Source organism: Mastigoproctus giganteus, chromosome 3 (genome assembly GCF_048544385.1).
Source record: "Mastigoproctus giganteus isolate SK-2022 chromosome 3, ASM4854438v1, whole genome shotgun sequence".
NCBI classification, from domain to species: Eukaryota; Metazoa; Arthropoda; class Arachnida; order Uropygi; family Thelyphonidae; genus Mastigoproctus; species Mastigoproctus giganteus.
The window spans coordinates 121,460,721-121,484,328 of record NC_143577.1 but is presented as its reverse complement, the minus strand read 5'-3'; the positions used below and the strand labels follow the sequence as shown (position 1 = coordinate 121,484,328).

The 23,608-nt window shown below is 38.0% G+C and overlaps 1 protein-coding gene across 1 annotated transcript in view; it reads right to left on the bottom strand.

Annotated features, from left to right (window-relative positions):
* LOC150088255 (intermembrane lipid transfer protein VPS13A-like) overlaps window positions 1-23,608 on the bottom strand; it is a 3,009,916-nt gene that overhangs the window by 2,855,196 nt on the left and 131,112 nt on the right. The window contains exons 4-5 of the mRNA XM_090370087.1: window positions 19,134-19,176; window positions 9,473-9,664 (exon numbers count right to left, since the gene is read on the bottom strand). Of these exons, the coding sequence (XP_090226213.1) occupies window positions 9,473-9,664; window positions 19,134-19,176 (235 nt within the window). The remainder of the gene's footprint in view (window positions 1-9,472; window positions 9,665-19,133; window positions 19,177-23,608) is intronic.

The following is a 23,608-nucleotide window of genomic DNA, read 5'->3' as shown; positions in this document are numbered from 1 at the left end:
ACTTGTTCTCCAGAAGACTACATGATAATGCCACAACGAATGTGTAGTAACTGAATCAGACTTCAGACTCACGGTTCAGAGAACAACCAGTTCTAGTGTTCAGCTCATGGTGAATCAAATTAGTGTTCGCATGCATCACAGTATATTCATTGGAACTCTTTATCTAACACATTGTACTGTAATAAGAAATGTTCAAGTTTCATTGCAAAATTTATATTTTTGTTTTTAAATAAATTTTTAAAGAAATCTATTAGTTTTAAAGATTGCTATTAATATATATTTTTAGTAGCAATGGTTAAAATAGATATTTCTCTCTTCCCTTTGAGGGCATGGAAATGCACCAAAAAGCCTCAAGAGGGGAAAAATACATCCCATCTTGAGTTGGAAAAGGGGTGTTGATTATGCCATTGTTTCATAATATTAGGTGTATAAATTCAATGATTTTCTATTATAACATTTAGAAAAAGTACCGGAATATCGTTCCAGTGCTTTCCGGCCCGAATACACCACTGCCTGCCAACCTTGTATCATCTGAAAACTTCGATACTGTAAGCCCGATATACCTTCATCAATATCATTGATTTTTTTTTTTTTTTTTTTATGTAAACCCAAAACATGAGAGATATTAGAACCTATACTACTTAGTACCGTGCTTCGGTTGGAGGTTGAGAAGATGAAAGAAGATATTTGTTGACATTGGACTTGAACTTCTGTAGACTAATTTTCAGGAAATACGAATAAAGGAAGGTTGTTCCAGAAAACGGCAGTTGAATGAATAAACGAGGAAAATAATTCATCTCTAACAGAGATGAATTAATTTCAAGAAGAATCCTTTTTGCGAGATATAAGACAAGACTAAGTTTTAGAAGGGTTGAAATCAACTAATTTGTCTTTGCCCCACTGGAGAATTACCTGAAGATCAGCATTTAAGGAACCCCGGGGGCTCACATCTGGTGAGTATGGGCTTGGCACACCCAGGGTCCTGAGCCGGATATCATCATTCTTCTCTTTCTTGGTGATTCCTTTCTCTCTCTCTCTCTCTCTCTCTCAGGGTAACTCGGGAATTTTTTTTTTTTTTTGGCTGGTGCAGCATAAGCCTCAGGCTTCCTTGCACCATATAGCTAATAATAATAATAATAAAAAGTTGGTTCTGGGAGTTTGAAGTTGGACAGTAAATGGATGTTGGACGCTGGCGGCACATGTTCGGACTGTTTTCAACGAGAGAGTGGGAATTATAGAAGCCAATTCAGAAGAACAGTGCCCATGGAAGTATCTGTAGAAGAAGCATGCAGCAGAAACAGTATGTCTATGAGAGAGCGAGTGGAGAGACTCTGTTAGAGATGAATCATTAATTAACCTAACTGCCCTCTTCTGAATGGAATCAAGAAGACTGAGAGAGGTTTTGGGGGCACCACCCCAGATGTGTGAACAATATTCCATGGCAGGGCAGATTTGCAATTTATACAGAGTGAGCAGCGGTTTGGAAGAAAAGTAACGCTGAGAGCGAAAGAGAAAACCAACTTTTTTAGATGCAGTGGAAGCAGTATTTGTAATATGCTTGTGCCAAGAGAGATTATAAGTCAGGGTAATCCCCAAAAGAGATATATCATTTTGCCTAGAAATCGTAGTATCACTAAAGATAAGCACAGCAACAGAAGAATCCTTTTTGCGAGATATAAGACAAGACTGTGTTTTAGAAGGGTTGAAATCAACTAATTTGTCTTTGCCCCAATGGAGAATTACCTGAAGATCAGCATTTAAGGAATTGGTAGCAGATTTTCGAGAAATTGAAGTTGATTGAGCAGGACAAGGTTTCTCAAAATGGAAAGTGGAATGCAATGTGCTATCATCGGCAAAACTATGGATAGGATTTCTAGTCAATGGAAGAATGTCATTAATATACAAGAGGAAAAGAGTGGGGATAGAACTGAACCTTGAGGGACACTGGCATTACAGGAGAAGTTAGAAGACAGAGAGCCATCTACCATAACCCTCAGTGAGCGATCAGAGAGAAAACTGGAAAACCAATTACTAAAAACAGTTCGCAAACCATAAGATGGAAGCTTGTTTAGAAGACCTTTGTGCCAAACACGATCAAGAGCCTTTGAGATGTCAAGAGCAACTACTTGTCTTTCACCGAACCTTTCCATTGAATTAGTCCATAAATGGGTAACATAAGCCAGAATACCAACAGTGGATCGACACTGATGGAATCCATACTGGTGATTGTTGATCAGACAGAAAGTTTCTAGGTAGTTTAAGAGTTGGCGGTTAATTGATTTCTCCATTACTTTAGAAAGAGTAGAAGTAATTGTAATGGGACGATAATTGGATGGGAGGGATTTGTCACCCTTTTTAGGAACTGGCTGAATATGAGCAAATTTTCAAGCAGAAGGAAAAAACACCTTTGGAATAAGGAAGTGAAAAAAGGTGGCAAAGAATAGGAGTACGATATGCAACATTCTTCTCTTGAACAGCCTTAGTACATTTATTGGAAAACCAAGGTTTAGATAAAGGATGAGATTTTAAAGTGGTGTGTGGAATAAAGGATTCCATTCCTGCAAGAATAATTTCACTGATACGATCTGAGCAAATGTTGACATCAGAGGTTTTGAAACAGTAATCCTACCAAGGAAAAGAAAAAAAGAAGTCTCGTAGGTCATCCCATTTTGCATTCTTGTAATGCCAAACAACACGAGGTTCGGAATAGCCATGAGATAAAGGTTCCATCGGAGAAGAGACAATCACCAAATTCTGATCTGAAGTGCCTAAAGGACCTCTCACTTCGACCGTCTACTTACAAGGGTTGTTTGTGAAAAAAAGATCAAGCGCATTGGCTGTATGATTAGGACTGTCCGGTATTCTTGTAGGTAAATGAACAATCTGTGCAAGGTCTTAGTAATTGCAAAAGCCTCAGCATCTCGACCAGCTGGGTTGGTGTGACTAGAAAACGGAAGCCAGCTGGAGTTGTGAACATTAAAATCACCAAGGAAAATTACCTCACTGTTAGGAAAGTTGGACTGGAGAAAGTCAAGTTGCAAAGAGAGGAAATCAAAGAGCTCCAAGTGATTAGTGGAATTAGGAGAACGGTAGAGACAACAGATGAATTTTACACAATGAGGTAGAGAGATTTTAAGCCGGAGAAGATCAAAGAGAGGAGATTCCAAATTACCAAGTCTCTGACAGGGAATAACAGAATGGATATATGCATAAGTACCACCTTTGAGGCGAAAGAAATCATTCAGCAAATAATTTGGGCATCTGAGATGAGCAGTAGATGAATCAACCAATAACTGAGATTCTGTCAGAAAAAGGACATGAGGTTTGGCAGAATGCAAGTGGAAATGGACATTGTTGAGATTAGAATTGAGACTACATATATTTGTGAAATGAATTAGGAAGTGCTTGGGAGGTTTAGATCTTTTCGCAGATAAGCTTGCTCTATTAGTTTGACAATTCAATGGTGTATTCAATAGTAAGAAAAAGTGGATGGGACATGCTGTATGAAATAATGAAAATTTTTGATATGGCATACATATGGTAAGAATATACCCAGATCCTTGACATAATGTGGCCTCGACAATGCTCCCCGCATACACACTACTTGGACTCCCTCCAGTCACTATCTGGCAGAGTAGATGTAGCAAGATTATACACTAGCAGATCCGGAAGCCTCCTAGAGAGTTACCAATAGGTTCGGTCCAGTGTACTAACAGTGTACTAAGCAGCCGGCCTGCGAACACTGTTTTAGAGCTGTACCCTCGAAATGTAAGGAATATTGGATCTCGCCACGATGTTCATCATAACCTCAAAAGTCATCAATCATGCTGAATGATGGAAGAGATAAGGAAGGGTTGACAGGAACTTAGCTCTAGATACTAAACATGGGTTCCACCACTTCAAGCCTCCAATAAGCAAAGTGATAACATTACACCGGTTGATGAGAGTCATCTACCACCTAGTACTGCCTGGTAACATAGAGGGGCGGCGATCCTCCATATGATGTGGGCACCACACCTTGACCCCTGCTTACGTTGGTTCACACCTCGGTGGTCACCCACCATGTACATGAGCATGGAAGTTTTACCCAGAATTACTAACATTCCAACCATCGTGAAGGTGCAAGCAGAGGATTTGGCTCTCAGAGACCATCCAGACTTCGACGAAAGTGGGTCCACTTGACTTGAGTGTCACCCGAATATCAGTTCCATCAGCATTTTAGACTCCCAGGTAGCAAGTACCGCTTGTCTCGCATATCTGAGAGAATGTCAGTGAAAACCTCAATGATAAATATACAAAACAGTGAGCCCAACACTGAACCCTGTGGGACTCTACTAATTAGCATTTTTAACATTATCATGATGCAGGAAAGCAAGCTTATATAGCATCAGCCAAAAAAAAAAAAAAAAAAACCACCCTTATTTCACCCATCCACTCACTCCAAATGTTTGTCAAGTTCTGCCTTGAATCTATTTGAGCTATCAACTTCTACAACGACAGATAGAAGTTTGTTCCAGCAATCAACCACCAGCTGGCTAAAGGCAAACTTCTACACATCTATCCTACAACCATCTTTCCTCAATTTGAATTTATGCCCTCTCATGTGATTATTCTGAGCAAGAGGAAGAATCCCATCAGCACTGAGCATGCTCAAACCATTCAAGGCTTTATACACCTCAATCAGATCACCTTGCAGGTGCCTAGTCTCCAGACACTCTAATTTGCAAAACTTAAGCCTTGCTCTGTAAGAGCAACCCTTTGTTCTATTCACTAATCTTGTTGCCCTTCTCTGTACTCGTTCCAACAGCTCTACATCCTTCTTAAAATGAGGCCTCCAGACATGTATACAGTACTCAAGGTGTGGCCTGACCACTGCCTTATACAAGGGGATAATCACCTCCTTATCCCTACTAGAAAAATTCCTGTATATCATTGACAAGACACCATGAGCTAATCTTGTAGCATATATTCTGAGTAGTTTTCTGAGCAGTGCAGACTCTCATCTGCACTGCTCAGAAAACTTCATATCTGCCTGCACAATTACCCCCAGGCCCTTTTCGTTCTCTACCACTGTCAGTGTGGTACCACAGAGTTGATACGTTACTCTGAGATTACTGTTTTCCATATGTAGTACTTTACATTTGTCAATGTTAAACTTCATTTGCCACCTCTCAGCCCATCTGCTCAACTTTTCTAGATCCTGTTGCAGCAGTGTCTTGTCATTAGTGTCATTAACAACCCTGCCAACCTTCATATCATCTGCAAACATAGAAATTAAGCCTGATATACCATCATCAATATTATTTATAAATACAGAAAACAACAATGGACCCAACACTGAACTCTGAGGGACTCCACTAATAACATTAGTCCACGAAGGGTAATGTCCATTGATTACCACTCTCTGTCTTCTCCCACTCAACCATCCCTTTATCCATTGCAGCAATTTGCCTCCAATGCCACACTGCTCCAATTTGTGCAGCTTCACGGACTAATAACATTAGTCCATGAAGAGCAGCGGCCACTGATTACGACCCTCTGTCTTCTCCCACTCAACCACCCTTTTATCCATTGTAGCAACTTACCCTTAATAAATTTTCTGCTCCGATTTGTACAGCAGTCTTCCGTGCGCAACAGTGTCAAAAGCTTTCCTGAAATCCAAGTATATGATATCAAAATTATCAAGAATACTGCCCATGCTTCTGTCGGAACATGTGCTGTGAACTGTGAGCCTGCTGATATTTAAATGCGCCATACGATGAGCCTCACTGTTGAAAAATGAGGCAGATGCCTCTGAAATCTTCGGTGTTTTAGCGCTTTTATTATCCTGTGTTTTATCTACATTGTTTATTGTAATTTAGTTTATTGTATTTTAACAGCATTTTAGTGCTTTTATCGGTTTTATTATCCTGGGTTTTATCTACATTGTAATTTATTTTATTGTATTTTAAAAATTCCATATTGTATTGTACAGACAGTTACCTTTTTTATCAGATTTAACCAGTGTAATTATATCATTCTATTTATTTCATTTATTATTAATAGCCATATGATGCAAGGAAGCCTGAGGCTTATGCTGCACCAGGAAAAAAAAAAGCTCCCCCGAGTTACCCTGAGAGAGAGAGAGAGAGAGAGAGAGAGAGAGAGAGAGAGAGAGAGAGAGTGTCAAAAGTAGAAGGGAATCACCAAGAAAGAGAAGAATGATGATATCCAGCTCAGGGCCCTGGGTGTGCCAAGCCCATACTCACCAGATGTGAGCCCCCTGGATTAATTTTATTTGTATCATTTTATTTTAATACAACACAAAACTACTTTATTTAATAGTGATTAGTGTAGCATTATACAGTTATTGTGGATATCAAAATTATTTTTTGCATCCAGTTCCTTGGTAACCACATCATAGCATCCTTTGAACTTCTGTTCTGGACCAAACTCCCTTCACATGTAATTCCTGAAAATTACAATCTACAGAAATTCAAGTCTGATGTCAACACATATCTTCTTTCATCTTATTAACCTTCATTCTACACATAGTATTAAGTTTTATAGGTTTATATATACAGTCAATCCTCGTATAGCACGATAGTCGTGTTCCTAGAAACCCTCGTGCAATGCAAAATCGTGCAATATAAACAACAGCCCTATGGGAAAAATAGGGATAGGTACTGACCACCCAAGATTGAACACACATTTGTAACCAAAACATTACCAAACACAATAAATTATCGTAATAAAATACTTACGTATTTTATTACAACTATTATGTAATAAAATGTCACAATTTCATATTTTTTCTCTATCGACAGAGACGGACTGGCCATAAGCCTTACCAGAGGCTGGTGTGGTTTTGGCCATAAATGCTAGCATGAGGCCACTACAAATTTTCCCGGGTAAGAATTTTTGACCCAGTCCACCTCTGTTTATTGATATTGCTTTTCTTTTTCTCTCTAAATTTGTAGTGTATTCACCAGGACACTTCCTTTTCACACCTTTTAAGTATTTTACTCATTTTTAGGAAATAATGCACAATTACAAAATGAAGAGGCATGCTTGATACACATACACAAAGCTGTGCACGTGTAGCAACTGAATAAACAACACCGTAAATGCAGAGACACACTATGAACACCTCACTAACTCACATTTTACTAAAGCACATTTCTGGGGGTTACTACCATAAAACAATTTCAAGCTGCATTCCTGCTAGTGGAATCTGTTATAAACTGGTAGTAAACTCGATCTAATTGCATTTGCGATAATACCAATAGCTGAAATTGTGTGGGTTTTTACATTATTATGGTGAAATGTGTTTCCCTTTCGCTGATATAAAAAACATAAATACATTTTCAGAATCTTCTCTTCATTCCTATCGTGTTGCATTCAGTTGGGCTGATTCCACGTTCGACTGCCATTTCTTGTAAACACAAAGGCGAATCATACATAAACGAATTCGGTTCGTGTTATATACAATATCGTTCCCTTATTTATAAATCATGTATGATTGAATTCATGTGGTGTAAACATGTGTTATTCGAGGACTGACTGTATATATTTTTTAAAGTTTGCTTTAAATAAATTTTAAAAGAATGACACGAGCTCTCAACCTTTGTCAATGATCAGAATAACCAAGCAGCTACTTATTACAGGAATGTGGTCATTCCCTTCTTTGGCAAGAATGGTGCTGACAAGATCCTACAATTAATCATCAAATCATTCATCCATACCTTCTTGATGCGTTGCTCTCCATCTTCAACATAGTGCTATACCAATGATAATTCCCAGAAAATTGGAACAGATACTCCATGTGACCCCAACCAAAAATAAAAAGAAACACTGATCCAGTTCACCAAGGGCCAATTTCCTCTTCATCACGCTTGTTTTTGAAGCTTCTTGAGAAACTTCTACTACCAGTAACAACTCATCAGATTCTCTCTAACAAACCACCTCAAGTTCACTATGCTTGTTATTTGTTCACTATGATTATTATTTGTACCAGCATGTTAGAGAAAATACTAGGGGTAAGAATATTCTTGAGCTCATCATTAATCATGAATGAGATTAAATCACTGGGCTTAAAGCACAGGAGCCATTGTCAGATAGTGATCAAGCATTTGTTAGTTGAAAGATGTTACAGTAGTTAAGGAAAAGAAATGGGTTTTAATTTTAAAAAAATGAGATTATGGCAGTTTAAGGTACTGTGTGGCATCTCTTAATTGAGCAGATTGGAGAGCAGTGCAAATCCATAAGAATTAGGGAATACCTTAGGCAATAATCACAGAAGCCATGAATGCATATATGCCATTAAGAAAACATATAGCATGAGATGAATGAATAAGGAGATGGCCAGTCTAATAGAGCTGAAAAAGACAGCATGGGAAAGTTACAGAATTATGAAAAGTACTGAAGCCTACAACAGCTATACATTGATCTGTAATAGTACCACAGATAAGGTTGTGGGGATAGAGAGAGGAAGACAGAGAGAGAGAGAAGTTATCATGCTACTGGTGATTATGGAAGAATACTAGGTGTTGCAAAGGGCTATGTGTTAGAAAAATAAAATTAGATAAAAAGACATAAATTGATATTTGCTTAAATTAGCTGAATTAGCAAGAGTTATTGAAATTTGAACTGTAGGATACTGTATATGCTTTTATTGTGTATGTTTATTTTAATAAAGCTGACTTTATACTGTAATCCATTCAGAAATGATTTTAATTAAAAATCATTACAAGTTCATTAACCAAGAAAATAACTGGCAAACTATTTGCTTTGAATGTTTGCTTGAATGCTCAATACTTTTATTAGTAATTAAGTCAATACATGCTAGTAATTATAATTATAATTTGATGAATATAACTGATTACCGTTGCATAAATAAATTGCTAAAGGATACTTTCAAGGATTATAAATGACATGCTGTTTGTTACTGAAAGGAAATATTGCTTTGGAAAGATGTTCTAATTCTCTACAGAAACGGATTCTTTAATCTGGTTGATACACATGCATAAAACTAATGCATGAAATTAATAAAATAAAATAACTTAAAACTTTATTATCTTATTATAAAAAGCATGTAGCTTTTACAGTAACTTCTTTAGATAATAGCAATTGTAGCGATATTTTTAAAAATAATTATAAATTCACTTAATACTGAGGATTTTCTTACTCCATTTGGTGCTCATGGTGATTTGGTGCCATATCCAGGGCCTCTAGTTCTATCGAACTCTAGTTCCATCACTGCTAGTTAGTTTTATTGATTGGTTTTCTTTAATTGTACAAATTTGTATGTATGCTATCAATATTCCTTAAGTTTTTGTTTAAAAATGAAGCATAGCTCTGAATAAGGTTTTAACTAGCCATCAGTAATAAAGGCATCAGAAGTATATGCAACTGTGAAGTATATACAGCAACTTTTGCTGTATATAATTGACAAACGACAATAAAATTTAATACATAATGTTTCTTGACTTACATAATTCTTCATTAGCAATTTCTTGTAAATCCTCCAAGCGTTTTCTTTTTCTTGCTCTCATTAAACGTTTTTCTAACTCAACATTGTATTCCCGGTCTGCAACTGGACCTGAAAGTATTAGTATGTCTTCCACATGTACTAGTACTGGATCTGTATACAATGACGTCCATGGAATGTCAATTGAGATTTTAGCTACAAAAAATTAAAGGGTTTGTGGTGTATATATACATACATATATATATATATATATATATATATATATATATATATATATACTACTAGATGTATTAAAGATTATAACAAGTAAGAAAAACTAAAGAAAATAAAGTAAACACTGTTAGCTGTAATGCATTAATAACTGCACGTTACTTGAGTAAAGCAACATTGAGGTAAATGAAGAAAAGGTATGCACAAAACAATGGCCAAGCCAAGTAAGATACAAATACAACAAAAGACAGTACTGCAAAAGATGATGGGGTAGGGAAAGAAAGAACTTAAGGATAAGGGTGTTGTAGAGGAATACATTACTAAATTAATTTAGAAATTATAGCCAATTAGATGAAAATCAATGTGAAAATTAATTTATATATTAATTGCAAGATTTAATATAGTTAGGGATGGACATTACGTGGTTGTTTTCCATTAAGATTATTACTATATTTAATACCACTCTTATACCATGTGAAATTAATAATATAGTTTATTAAGCTTTACCTAAACTACTATACATTATGGTAAATTTTCAGGTATCTTACCTATACCCATCATCAGACCATGATGTTGGGGGAACAAAAATAGGTTTGAAACAAAGAAGAACTAGACAGACAATTTCTTGAAGGATATAGATGAGTGAAGTGTGTAGTGTTTTTTTCCTATATAAGCTTGCTTTCTTGCATCATTTGCCATTACTACCACTATCACTACTACATTAATAAGGATTTTTGTCATATATATGGGTTAGTATATTTATTACACTTATTATGGGTGAAAGTTTTTTTTCCAAGCCCAAAGGGCTATTTCAAGAAATACCTTACACTTTGTGGGGGTTGAATTAAAAACAATTGAGAAAGAGATCTGGGAGTTACAATATAGTAGTAGTAGTAATAGTAATAGTGGCAAAGTTATGCAAGAAAGCAAGCGTATGAGCTTATCTCGCACCAGCCAAAAAAAAAAATTCACACAACCATTCCCTCTAAAAGTTTGTCCAGTTCCTCCTTGAATTTATTTAAGTTATCAACTTCCACAACGACAGATGGAAGTTTCTTCCAGCAATTAACCATCCACGGGCTAAAGGAAAATTTCCACATATCTATTCTACAACTATCTTTATTCAATTTGAATTTATGTCCCCTTAGGTTCATAATCTGAACAAGTGGAAGAATCAAATCAGAATTCAGCGTGGTCAACCCATTCAAGGCCTTATACACCTCAGCTGCCCACATCAATGCCAGAGCTTGCACTTGATGATCACATAACACAGCGGCAAGGCAGAATGCACTGGTCCCACAGCAACTAGTAGTTGTTGGTGACTCTATTGTCAGGGAAACTTTTACATGCTATGTAAAAAGGATAGGTGGAACAGGAACAGGGTATGTCTGCCAGGGGCAAAAGTTGATGACGTTGCAGCAGATATCATCTTTTAAGGGCACAAAAAGGTGAAATTGTTGTACACGTTGGCACTAATGCTATTAAGAGTAGGAGACCGGCAGAATTACTTAAAAGTACAGGTCACTGTTGAAGAAAAGCCATGAATTAGGGTTGATTTTGAAAGTGTCTGCAATTCTGCCCAGACATGAAAGGAGGGAGTATATGATGAGGGCCTTGTTGATCAATTTGGCCCTGGAAAGATTGTGCAGTGCTCAAGGGGTAGAATTTTTTTCAGCCTAGTCTGTACTTGTTAACAGGAGAGACGGCTTCTACAGGGATGGGATACACTTAAAGAGAAACGGTGCAAGAATATTTAAATAATATTCTTGCACCCTTTTTTGAAGAATAATAAAGCAAAGCCCATCTGCTCAACTTTCATTCTCTGATGCCATCGAAGTAGTGTTAGGTTGGTCGGAAAACTGCTAGCTTGGGGGGGGGGGGGGTTCAAGAACTAATAGATTAACAGTAGCCACTGGCAAAGGTGAAAGTGATTCTTGCACTGCTTCTATTGAAATGAGCAGCAGCCTGGAAAACAAGATGCAGGGTATTTCAGAGACTGCTGTGAGTCATTGCGGCACAAGCAAACACATGGGTTGTGTTAGGGTAGCTAAGAATAGGAACAGGTGAATGTATATTTATATGTACACCAAAGCTAGGAGTTTGGAAGCCGATTAGGCTAGCCGGGTGGGTAAAGTACCTGCCTAGCAACCCAAAGGTCGCGGGTTCTAATCCGGCCTCGGGCTTGGATCAAAGTAGTGCAAAAACCTTGGGAGGTGTATTATGGCTAAAGAAGCCGATGCGCCAACAACTACCACAAAAAAGAAAAAAAAAAGGAGTTTGGTAAATAAATTTTTTATGAATTTAGGTATTGCTCAAAACATCAAAGGCAGATATTGTTGAGATATCAGAGGTGTCACACAGATATAAGGAATACACAACTGGAATTTGGGGAGTACAATGTGTAAAGCCAGAATAGACAAGATAGGAAGGGAGGAGGGGTTATGCTATTAGTTAAGAAACACATAAAATCCAAGGAAGTGAAGCCAGTAGACATCGCTGGACAGTGCAGTGTTGAGTCAGTTTGGTGGGACAAAAGCATTGGGAGATCAAAATTGAGAGTAGGAGTGTGCTATAGGCCTAATGACTCTGATGGGTATAATAAGAAACTGTACAGGGAAATAGAGTGGGCCAGTAAATCAGAGAGTCTTATAATGGGTAATTTTAATTTCCCAGATATTGACTGGAATTTGTGGGTTGCTCACTCACACACTAGAAAGGCTTTTGTGGATTTATTAGATGACTGTTTTCTACATCAGCATGTTCGGGAGGCAACTAGAGGGAGTAATACTCTTGATCTGATTATCAGTAGTGATTCTTCATGCATTAAGAATCTGCAGATAAAGGAACCACTAGGTGGCAGTGATCACAGTGTGCTGAAGTGGGATTTACTCAAAGAGGTAACTACCATCAGGGGTAAAGAGAAGGGTTTTTGTTTTCGTAAAGGCGACTATCATGGTCTGAGACAGTATTTAAATTCTATACAGTGGGACCAACTGATGATGTTACCAACAGCAAATTCAAAATGGGAAGCATTACAAGAACTTACCATGGAAGCTACTAGGCTTTACATACCAATTAAGAGGTATTATTCAAGGTTTAGGCCTAAATGGATGTCAGATGAACTAACGAGACATATGGCAGAGAAGAAAAATGCATCATATACATATAAATTAACATGTGACACAGAAGCCTATGATAGATATAAGTTGGTCTGTAACCATATTACAAAGGAGGTTAGGCAGGCAAAGGAAGATTACGAGAAATCTTTGGCAAAGGATGCAAAGAAAAACAACAAAGAGTTCTCTACTTATGTAAATTCTAGAAGGAAGGGAATGAATAAGATTGGTCCACTTGATATCGATGGTTCAACTGTTGATGATCCTGCTCACGTAGCTAACAAACTAAATGAATATTCTGCATCGACATTCACACATGAGGAGTTATTCGGCAAGGGGAATGCCAGAGGTGTCATTCTGCTCTCAACTCTGGCAGTAAGCTAGATAGTCTTGTAATAACTGAGAGTAAAGTGGAGGAGAAATTGTTGAAGATAAACACAAGAAAGGCAACTGCAGTAAATGGGATCTATCCAGTTATATTAAAAGAGACAGCAAAGGAAGTAAGAAAACACTTAGCCATAATTATGGGAGCTTCCTTCGACTCAGGGGAGGTACCCATAGACTGGAGATGTGCAAATGTGACCCCAATTCACAAAGGAGGATCAAAGTCTGACACAAGCAATTATAGACCTGTGAGTTTAACTTCTGTTCCAGGAAAATTAATGGAGGCACTGGTTAAAGAAGCACTGCAGGATTATCTAGCATTTAGCATTAGAATTAGCATTAGTAGGGGCATTTGATGCAAGAAAGCAAGCTTATGCAGCATCCGCCAAAAAAAAAAAAAACACTTCACCCCTCTGTTCGTTCAAAATACCTGTATAGCTGAGGCTTAAACTTATTTAGGCTATCAACTTCCACGACAAGGGATGGAAGTCTGTTCCACCAACCAACCAACCACCAGCTGGCTAAAGGCAAATTTCCACACGTCTATCCTATATCTGTCTTTCCTCAATTTGAATTTATGCCTTCTCAGGTGATTATTCTGAGCAAGAGGAAGAATCCCATCAGCATTGAGCATGCTAAAACCATTCAAGGCTTTATACACCTCTATCAGATCACCTCGCTGGTACCTAGTCTCCAGACACTGTAATTTGCAAAACTTCAGCCTTTCTTCGTAGGAGCACCCCTTTGTTCCATTCACTAATCTTGTTGCCGTTCTCTGTATTCGTTCCATCAGCTCTACATCCTTCCTGAAATGAGGCCTCCAGACCTGTATACAGTACTCTAGGTGTGGCCTGACCATTGCCTTATACAAGGGAATAATCACCTCCTTATCCCTGCTAGAAAAATTCCTATATATCATTGACAGTACACCATGAGCTACTCTTGCATCCCGTCTGCACTGCTCAGAGAACTTCATATCTGCCTGCACAACCACCCACAGGACCCTTTCATTCTCTAACACTGTCAGTGTAGTACCACTGAGTTGATACGTTGCTCTGGGGTTGCTGTTTCCCATATATAGCACTTTATATTTTTCAATGTTAAACTTCATTTGCCACCTTTCAGCCCATCTGCTCAACTTTTCCAGATCCTGTTGCAGCAGCATAGTGTCAGTAGTGTCCTTGACAACCCTGCCTACCTTTGTATCATCTGCAAACTTGGACATTAAGCTTGATATACCATCATCAATATCATTTATAAATAGAGAAAACAATAATGGACCAACAATAAACCCTGAGGGACTCCACTGATAACATTAGTCCACGTTGAGCAGTGTCCATTGATTACCACTCTCTGTCTTCTCCCCCTCAACCACCCCTTTATCCATAGCAGCAATTTGCCTCCGATGCCACACTGCTCCAATTTGTGCAGCAGTCTTCCATGTGCAACAGTATCAAAAGCATTTCTAAGATCCAAGTATATAATATTAAAGTTATTCCCTGCATCCAGTTCTTTTGTGACTGCATCATAGTATCCAATCAGATTGGTCAGGCAAGACTTCCCCTTAACAAAACCATGCTGTGTTCGAGCTATAACTGAAGTCTTGTCTAGATGTAACCAGTGGCTCCATTAATTTTTATTGGAACAGAAGTAACTCAAAGGTCTATAATTACTTGTGTCAGCCTTTAATCCTCCTTTGTGAATTGGCGTCACATTTGCACATCTTCAGTCTGTGGGTACCTCCCCTGTGTCCAAGGAAGCTCTCATAATTATGGCTAAGGGTTTGCTTACTTCCTTTGCTGCCTCCTTTAATATAATCGGATAGATCCCATCCACCCCAGATGCCTTTCTTGTGTTTATCTTCAACAATTTCTCCTCCACTTTACTCTCAGTTATTTCAAGATTCTCTAGCTTACTGCCAGAGTTGAATACACACCTGTGGCATTCCTCTCGCTGAATAACTCCTCATGTGTGAATGTCGATGCAAAATATTCATGTAGTTTGTTAGCTACCTGAGCAGGATTATCAACAGTTGAACCATCGATATCAAGTGGACCAATCTGATTCATCCCCTTCCTTCTAGAGTTCACATAAGTAAAGAACTCTTTGCTGTTTTTCTTTGCATTCCTTGCCAAAGATTTCTCATAATCTGCCTTCGCCTGCCTAACCTCCTTTGTAACTTGGTTACAGATCAACTTGTATCTATCATAGGCTTCTGTGTCATGTGTTAATTTGTATGTATCTCATGCATTTTTCTTCTCTGCCATATGTCTCATTAGTTCATCTGACATCCATTTAGGTCCAAACGTTTAACAATATTTCTTAGTTGGTAGGTAAAGCCTAGTAGCTTCCAAGATAAGTTCTTTGAATGCTTCCCATTTTGAATTTGCTGTTGGTAACATCATCAGTTGGTCCCACTGTATAGAATTTAAATACTGTCTCAGTCCATCGTAGTCACCTTTAGGAAAGCAATAACCCTTCCCTTTACCCCTAATGGTAGTTACCTCATTGAGTAAATCCCACTTCAGCACACTGTGATCACTTCCACCTACTGGTTCATTCATCTGCAGATTCTTAATGCATGAACAATCACTACTGATAACCAAATCAAGAGTATTACTCCCTCTAGTTGCCTCCCGAACATGCTGATGTAGAAAACAATCATCCAATAAATCCACAAAAGCCTTGCTAGTGTGTCAGTGACCAGCCCACAAATTCCAGTCAATATCTGGGAAATTAAAATTCCCCATTATAACTCTCTCTGAATTACTGGCCCACTCTATTTCCATATATAGTTTCTTATTATACTCATCAGAGTCATTAGGCCTATAGCACACTCCTACTCTCAATTTTGATCTCCCAATGCTGATGTCAAACCAAACTGACTCGACACTGCACTGTCCAGTGATGTCGACTGGCTTCACTTCCTTGGATTTTATGTGTTTCTTAACTAATAGCATAACCCCTCCTCCCTTCCTATCCTGTCTATCCCTTCTGTAGACATTGTACTCCCCAAATTCCAGTTCTATATTCCTTATATCTGTGACACCACGTCTCTGAAATCCCAACAATATCTGCCTTTGATGTTTTGAGCAATACCTCAAATTCATCAGATTTATTTACTAAACTCCTATCATTGGTGTACACGCAAGTATACATGCACCTGTTTCTATTCTTAGCTACCCTAACACAACCCATGTTTTACTTGTAATGCAATGACTCCCAGCAGTCTCTGAAATATCCTGCATCTTGTTTTTCAGGCTTCTGTTCATTCCAATAGAAGCAGTGCAAGAATCTCTTTCACCTCTGCCAGTGGCTACTGTTGATCTATTTAGTCTTTGTCTCCCCACAAGCTAGCAGTTTTCCGACCCACCTAACACTGCCTCGATAGCATCAGCAAATATTCTTGCACCCTTCCTATTTAAGTGTATCCCATCCCTGTAGTAGCAGTCTCTCCTGTTAACAAGTACAAACAAGGCTGAAAAAAATTCTACCTGTTGAGCCTTGCACAATCTTTCCAGGGCCTAACTGATCGACAAGGTTCTCATCATATACTCCCTCCTATTGTGTCTGGGCAGAATTGCAGACACTTTCAAATTCAACCCTAATTCACAGCTTTTTTTCAACAGTGACTTGTTAAGTAATTCTGCCAGTCTCCTACTCTTGATATCATTAGTAAACATGACAGTAATCTAGACATGACTTCAGTTATAGCTCGGACACAGCATGATTTTGTTAAGGGAAAGTCTTGCCTGACCAATTTGATTGGATATTATGATGCAATCACAAAAGAACTGGAGGCAGGGAATAACTTTGATATTATACATTTGGATCTTAGAAAGGCTTTTGATGCTGTTGGATATGGAAGACTGCTGCACAAATTGGAGCAGTTTGGCTTTGGAGGCAAATTGCTGCTATGGATAAAGGGATGGCTGAGGGGGAGAAGACAGAGTGTGGTAATCAATGGACACTGCTCGTCGTGGACTAATGTTATTAGTGGAGTCCCTCAGGGCTCGATGTTGGGTCCATTATTGTTTTCTGTATTCAGAAATGATATTGATGATGGTATATCAAGCTTAATGTCCAAGTTTGCAGACAATACAAAGGTAGGCAGGGTTGTCAAGGACACTACTGACACTATGCTGCTGCAACAGGATCTGGAAAGGTTGAGCAGATGGGCTGAGAGGTGGCAAATGAAGTTTAACATTGACAAATGTAAAGTACTACATATGGGAAACAACAACCCCCAGAGCAATGTATCAACTCTGTGGTACTACACTAACAGTGGTAGAGAATGAAAAGGACCTGAAGATAAATGGGCAGGTAGATATGAAGTTTTCTGAGCAGTGCAGATAGTCTGCAAGAGTAGCTCACGGTGTCATTATCATTATCATCATTAGCCATATGGTACAAGGAAGCCTGAGGCTTTTGCTGCACCAGCCAAAAAGATAGAGAGAAACAGAAGGTAATCACCAAGAAAGAGAAGAATGATGATATCCAGCTCAGGACCCTGGGTGTGCCAAGCCCATACTCACCAAATGTGAGCCCCTATGGTTTCAGTGATATACAGGAATTTTTCTAGCAGGGATAAGGAGGTGATTATTGTAAAAAGCAATGGTCAGACCACGCCTTGAGTACTGTATACAGGTCTGGAGGCCTCATTTCAAGAAGCATGTAGAGCTGCTGGAACAAGTACAGAGAAGGGCAACAAGGTTAGTGAATGGAACAAAGGGTTGCTCTTAAGAAGAAAGGCTTAAGTTTTGCTAATTACAGTGTCTCAAGGCTAGGCACCGGCGAGGTGATCTGATAGGGGTGTATAAAGCCTTGAATGGTTTGAGCATGCTGAATGCTGATGGGATTCTTCCTCTTGTTCAGCATAATCACCTGAGAGCATAAATTCAAATTGAGGAAAGACAGATGTAGGATAGATATGCAGAAGTTTGCCTTTAGCCAGAGGGTAGTTGGTTGGTGGAACAGACTTCCATCCTTTGTCGTAGAAGTTGATAGCCTAAATAAATTTAAGGCTGAGCTGGACAGGTATTTGGAATGAACGGAGGGGTGAAATGGGAGCATTTTTTTTTTTTAGGCTGATGCTGCCTAAGCTTGATTTCTTGCATCATATGGATCTACTAATGCAATCAGATACACCTCCACTAATAACATATGGTCACGAAGTTCTCCAAGTAGTGCAAAGAAGGAAGGCCTATGCCAAGAAGGAAGGAAATACTGTCTAAATATGAAGTTATTTGTTATTTGGTTTTTTAGGAGCATTAGCAACTAAGGCCATATTGCTCCGGGATATGCGGTGGTCATTCCCTGACCTTTCCGCATCCTCCATATTTGGTGGTGATGGAATCGAACCATGGTCTAATCAAGAAGCATGTGCTACACACTGCTGCTCCTTCCCACCTGGCTACAGAGGCACCTCTAAATATGAAGACTGTACCTAAAGATAGATGTTATGCTTCTTAAAAGGCAATCCACTTGGTGAAATCTATAAAAGAAGAGCAGCATGAGGAAAGACTTGGAATATGTGCACTACAGTTAATGGAAATTGCACCTTAGAAGGGACTTCACTGAAGACCAAATTGTAAAATGAATAAGGGCAAAATTTTCATTGTTATAAATGATTCCAGAACTGGTAGCCAAAAATTCAAATTCTGTTTACTCTAGTTCTAGAAAGCACACAGGTTGTTTATTTTCGTTTTATTTTATGTTTTATATTATTTTTATTATATTTTTTTCTTATTTTTATTATTAATTTTGTTCTGTTCTTTATTTTATTTTATTGACTCATTTATTATTATATTTATTTATTATTACTAGTGCAGCAAAGCCTGTGGCTTCCTAGCACCGTATGGGTAATTCTAATTCCATTTACAACCTGGTTAATACACCTAATAAATATATGGAAACATAGCATAAGTTAAATAAAAAATTTATTTTGTACTCACCTATACAACCTGCTTTTACTTCAATTGGCAAGTCTAATTCATACTGAAATAAAAATAAGCTGTATTTAGCTTTCTGGATAAGCAACAAATACTTTCATTTTTTGAAATTTAAAACAGAATGATAATTAAAGGAAACAGTCATCTGTTCCTATGATCCTTTTCGCAAAATATGAATGGCCCTTGTGGGCAGCACAGTTGGTAGGATTGCCATAGTTCCCACACCAGGGAACTATGGCAATCCTACCAACTGTGCTGTGGGTAAGTGTTGGTGGAAAAGTTCAAGGGTAGCACGGTTTTTTTTCCTGAAAACTTGGACTTTTTGTCCGGAAAATCGACCAAAGAACACAGGTAGTTTGTAGACGATATATACAGAGCAATATGGCCATAGTCGCTGATGCTCCTAAACCCTACAACAACTGATGTGTATGTGCTTATGTATAGACATAATATAACACTATTTTAATCTATCATCTTGAATTTATTTGTTTTCTTATCATTAGTGCTCATAGATTTGCCTAATATTATTTTCTTCCCTTACCAACTGAGTGGGTAGGTGAACAAAATCGGTGGAGATAGTGCTGCGTATAAAAATAGCTGCGCCTGGTCTCATGGAATCTAGCACTGGCTGTAACAGAAATCAGCTATTATCACACTTAAATAAACATCTTGATGAGTTCTACCCTGAGACTGACTAATTCAGCCACATTGCGAAAAAGGCCCATAAAAATTACTCACGTCATTGACAAAACTCGAATTCAGGTCTTTTCACTCAGTATGGGTGTATGGTGATTCTACCAATAGTGCTACCCATGAGGGCAGAAACATCAGTTGCAACTCAATATGAACTCAATTTTAGGCGAAGTCGTTGGTTATAGTCAGGATTAGACAAAGACAGTGCCATGTGACTAGTACTTTACAGATCCGTGAAGCACTTGCAGTTTGAAATTCAGGCCAAAGACTGGCAAAATTTCGAAAAAGATACACTACGTTGGTCACTTAGAACAGAGGATAAATTATCAACAGCATTTTATTAGGGATTAAATAAATAATCTTTATTGAATGTGTCATAACCTAGAAGAAACAAATGAAAGGTATATCATGATCATGTCCACAAACAACTAAATTGGAAATATAGTATAACAGTATACAACAAGATAATTCTATTAACATTAACATACGAATAATTAACATTAACATAGGAATTAATTAACATTTTAGGACAAATCTGTTTTACCAATTTTTACTAAAATATTTTCTATATGTATAAAAATAAAAAAAAAGTAAATAATATTTAGTAAATATTTAATAAATTTATAGAATATTGAGAATAATCCAGAAGGTATTGGTATTGGTATTGGTGTTTAAAGGCACAAGGGCAGCTAAGGCCAAAATGTGCCAGGTCCTACATAATTATTCTAAGGTAATATAATATGTTCTATTTTGGCATCATAGGAATTCATATATATGTATTTCCTTCAGAAATGTATAGAGTGTAGCTAGGTTAGCACTATTGCCAATCATATGGTTAAGCGATAACGGTTCTTGTAGTTGTGATTGAGAGTGGAAAATTCTTCTGAAAGGAGAATAGTGAGGACAATCTAAAAGTATATGCTTGACTGTAAGCGGTAGTGAACAATGCGTGCATCGAGGTGGGTCATCCCCCATGAGTAGAAACATATGGGTTAGATGAGTATGTCCAATCCTTAGTCTTGCTAGAACTTCTTCCTGTCTATTTTGTCTAAAGCTGGAAATCCATAACGCAGGTTCTTTTTTGATTTGGAGCAACTTGTTATTACTTTGTGCCTTGCATATTTCTGACCACTGAAACATATAGACTTTTTTTATATGCTTCAAATAATCTCTATATGGTACTTTATAATTTGCTGGTGTTGTACTGTTTGGATTTTTGGCTGCCTGATCTGCTCTCTCATTGCCTAAGATACCAGAATGCCCTGGGATCCAGCAGAATTTCACTTTATGATTCCTACTTCGTAGGTGGTTTAAGTATCAAATGATTTGTTTTTCGATTGGTTGTGATATTGAAAACTGATTACCCAAAGCAGACACTGCACTCAATGAATCAGTGTATATTACACTGCTAGTATTGTGGATAGTGTTAATATTCTGTAAGGCTAGTTTAATTGCATATAACTCAGCAGTATAACTGCTACATTCAACTGGTAGTGATATGGAGACTGTAAAAGATGGAAAGACAGCTGCGGCACCAACTGTAGAATCTGTTTTTGAGCCATCTGTATATATTTGGTAGCTTTGTATATTGTTGAGGGCATGTTCTTTATGTAGTTGTTTGATATTTTCATCTGCCAGGGAGTTCTTTCCCCATTGCTGAAAGTGCGTATCACAGTGAGGGAGATTTACAGACCAGGGTGGATCAGGAATATCGCTTTCTTTAAGTATGTTATCAAAATCAATATTCCAGGTGTGAAGCAAATCTTTTAGTCTCATGCCAGTTGGTCTATTTTCATTTGGTTTACTGTTATAGAACGTTGTCCACTCGGGGTTGGAAAGCAATGGTCGAATGGGATGGTCTGGAAGGCTCTGAATTTTAGCTGCATAATTTAGAAGCAACATTTTCCTTCGAAGGTGAAGTGGAGGTTCGTGTGCCTCTTCATACAGACTCTGAACAGAGGATGTTCTAAATGCACCCAGAGCAGTTCGAAGGGCACTGTGTTGGATGGTATTAAGTCTGATTAATGCGCTTTTCCTAGCTGAATCATATACAATAGCACCGTAGTCTAAACGAGATCTGATAATAGCACGATACAGATGTAATAGTGTGTATCTATCAGCTCCCCATGTCATAGCAGAAATGGACCTAAGTATATTAAGTTTCTTTAGACAGACAGTTCGGAGGTATGTGATATGTGAAACAAAGTTTAGTTTGGTGTCCAATATTAGGCCTAAGAAACGGAAATTACTTGTGAGAGGGATCAAATGGTTTTTTAATCTGAGTTCTGGTTCTGGGTGTAGCTTACGTTTTTTGCAAAAGTGAACTGCAATTGTTTTTTGATCTGATAAACGATATCCATTCTGCATTGCCCATTCCTCCAACTTATTTATAGAGAGTTGCAGCTGTCTTTCAATGGTATGTATATTTTGGGAACGGCAAGATATAGTTAGATCATCCGCATACATATATAGTTCTACAGTATTTGGGATGTTGTGTGTTATGGTGTTCAGTCTAAGTGAAAAAAGGGTAGAGCTCAGTACTGATCCTTGCGGGATACCTTCTTCTTGAGTGTAGGACCGGGAAAGTACAGATTGATAGCGGACCTGAAATGTTCTGTGTTGAAGAAAATTTTTAACGAATTCTGGTAAGTGCCCTCGCAATCCTATGGAATGAAGCTCTCTCAATATGCCGTATCTCCAGGTAGTGTCGAAAGCCTTTTCTATATCGAGACTTACCATTACAAGATGTTCATTTTTGACGTAAGCATTGCGGATGTTAGTCTCGGCTTTCACCATTAGATCTAAAGTGGATCTGTTTTGTCGGAAACCAAACTGATTGTTGTTCATCAGTTCTTTAGTTTCAAGAAACCAGGTGAGCCGTCTGTGTATCATTCTTTCTAGGATTTTACTTAGGCAGCTAGTTAGAGAAATAGGTCGGTAATTTTCTGGAAATGTGTGATCTTTTCCTGGTTTAGGAAAGGCCAAAATGATGGAATGATGCCAGGAAGATGGATAAGTACCCTCAAGAAAAATCCGATTATAGAACATTAATAGTAAATTCAAGGCTGTACTGTTTATATGTTTCAGCATTACATAATATATACCATCAGGTCCAGCTGCACTGTTAGGTGATCTCTTTAATGCTGTTTGCAGTTCAAATAGGTTAAACGGTTGATTATAGCCAATATATTGGGAAGTATGGAATTTTATTTTGTACCTTTCTGCTGAAGCTTTGATTTTAAGAAAAGAGTTGCTATATGCTGACGTGGCAGATGTTTGGTAAAAGTTCTCTGCAAGGACGTTAGCTATTTCTTGACAAGAAGAAATTTCCTGTCCATTTTTGATTAAAATGGGAGAAGGAAGAGGTGGATATTTCCCATTTAATTGCCAAATTTTTTTCCAGATGAGACGACTGCTAGTATCCTTTGTAATAGTGGAGGCAAACTGTATCCACGATTCCTTTTTGGCTTTTCTTCTAACTTGCCTAGCTTTTGACTTTAGCCTTTTATACTGAATTAGGTTGTTGGTAGTTGGGAACTTCCGGAACAGGTTCCAAGCTTTATTTTTTTCCTTTTTGGCATTGGTACAGGCGTCATTCCACCAGTGTTTAAGGTTTTTGTGTTTAAATGTGGAGGCTTGAGGTATTGCTTCGGAGGTAGTGGTCAGTATTTGTCTGGTAATATGCTCTGTGGCATCATCAATGGATTGTAGTTTAATCAATTGGCTATCAAAAGAAAGACGGGTTGAAAACTTTTTCCAGTCTGCTCTGGAGAATTTCCATTTTG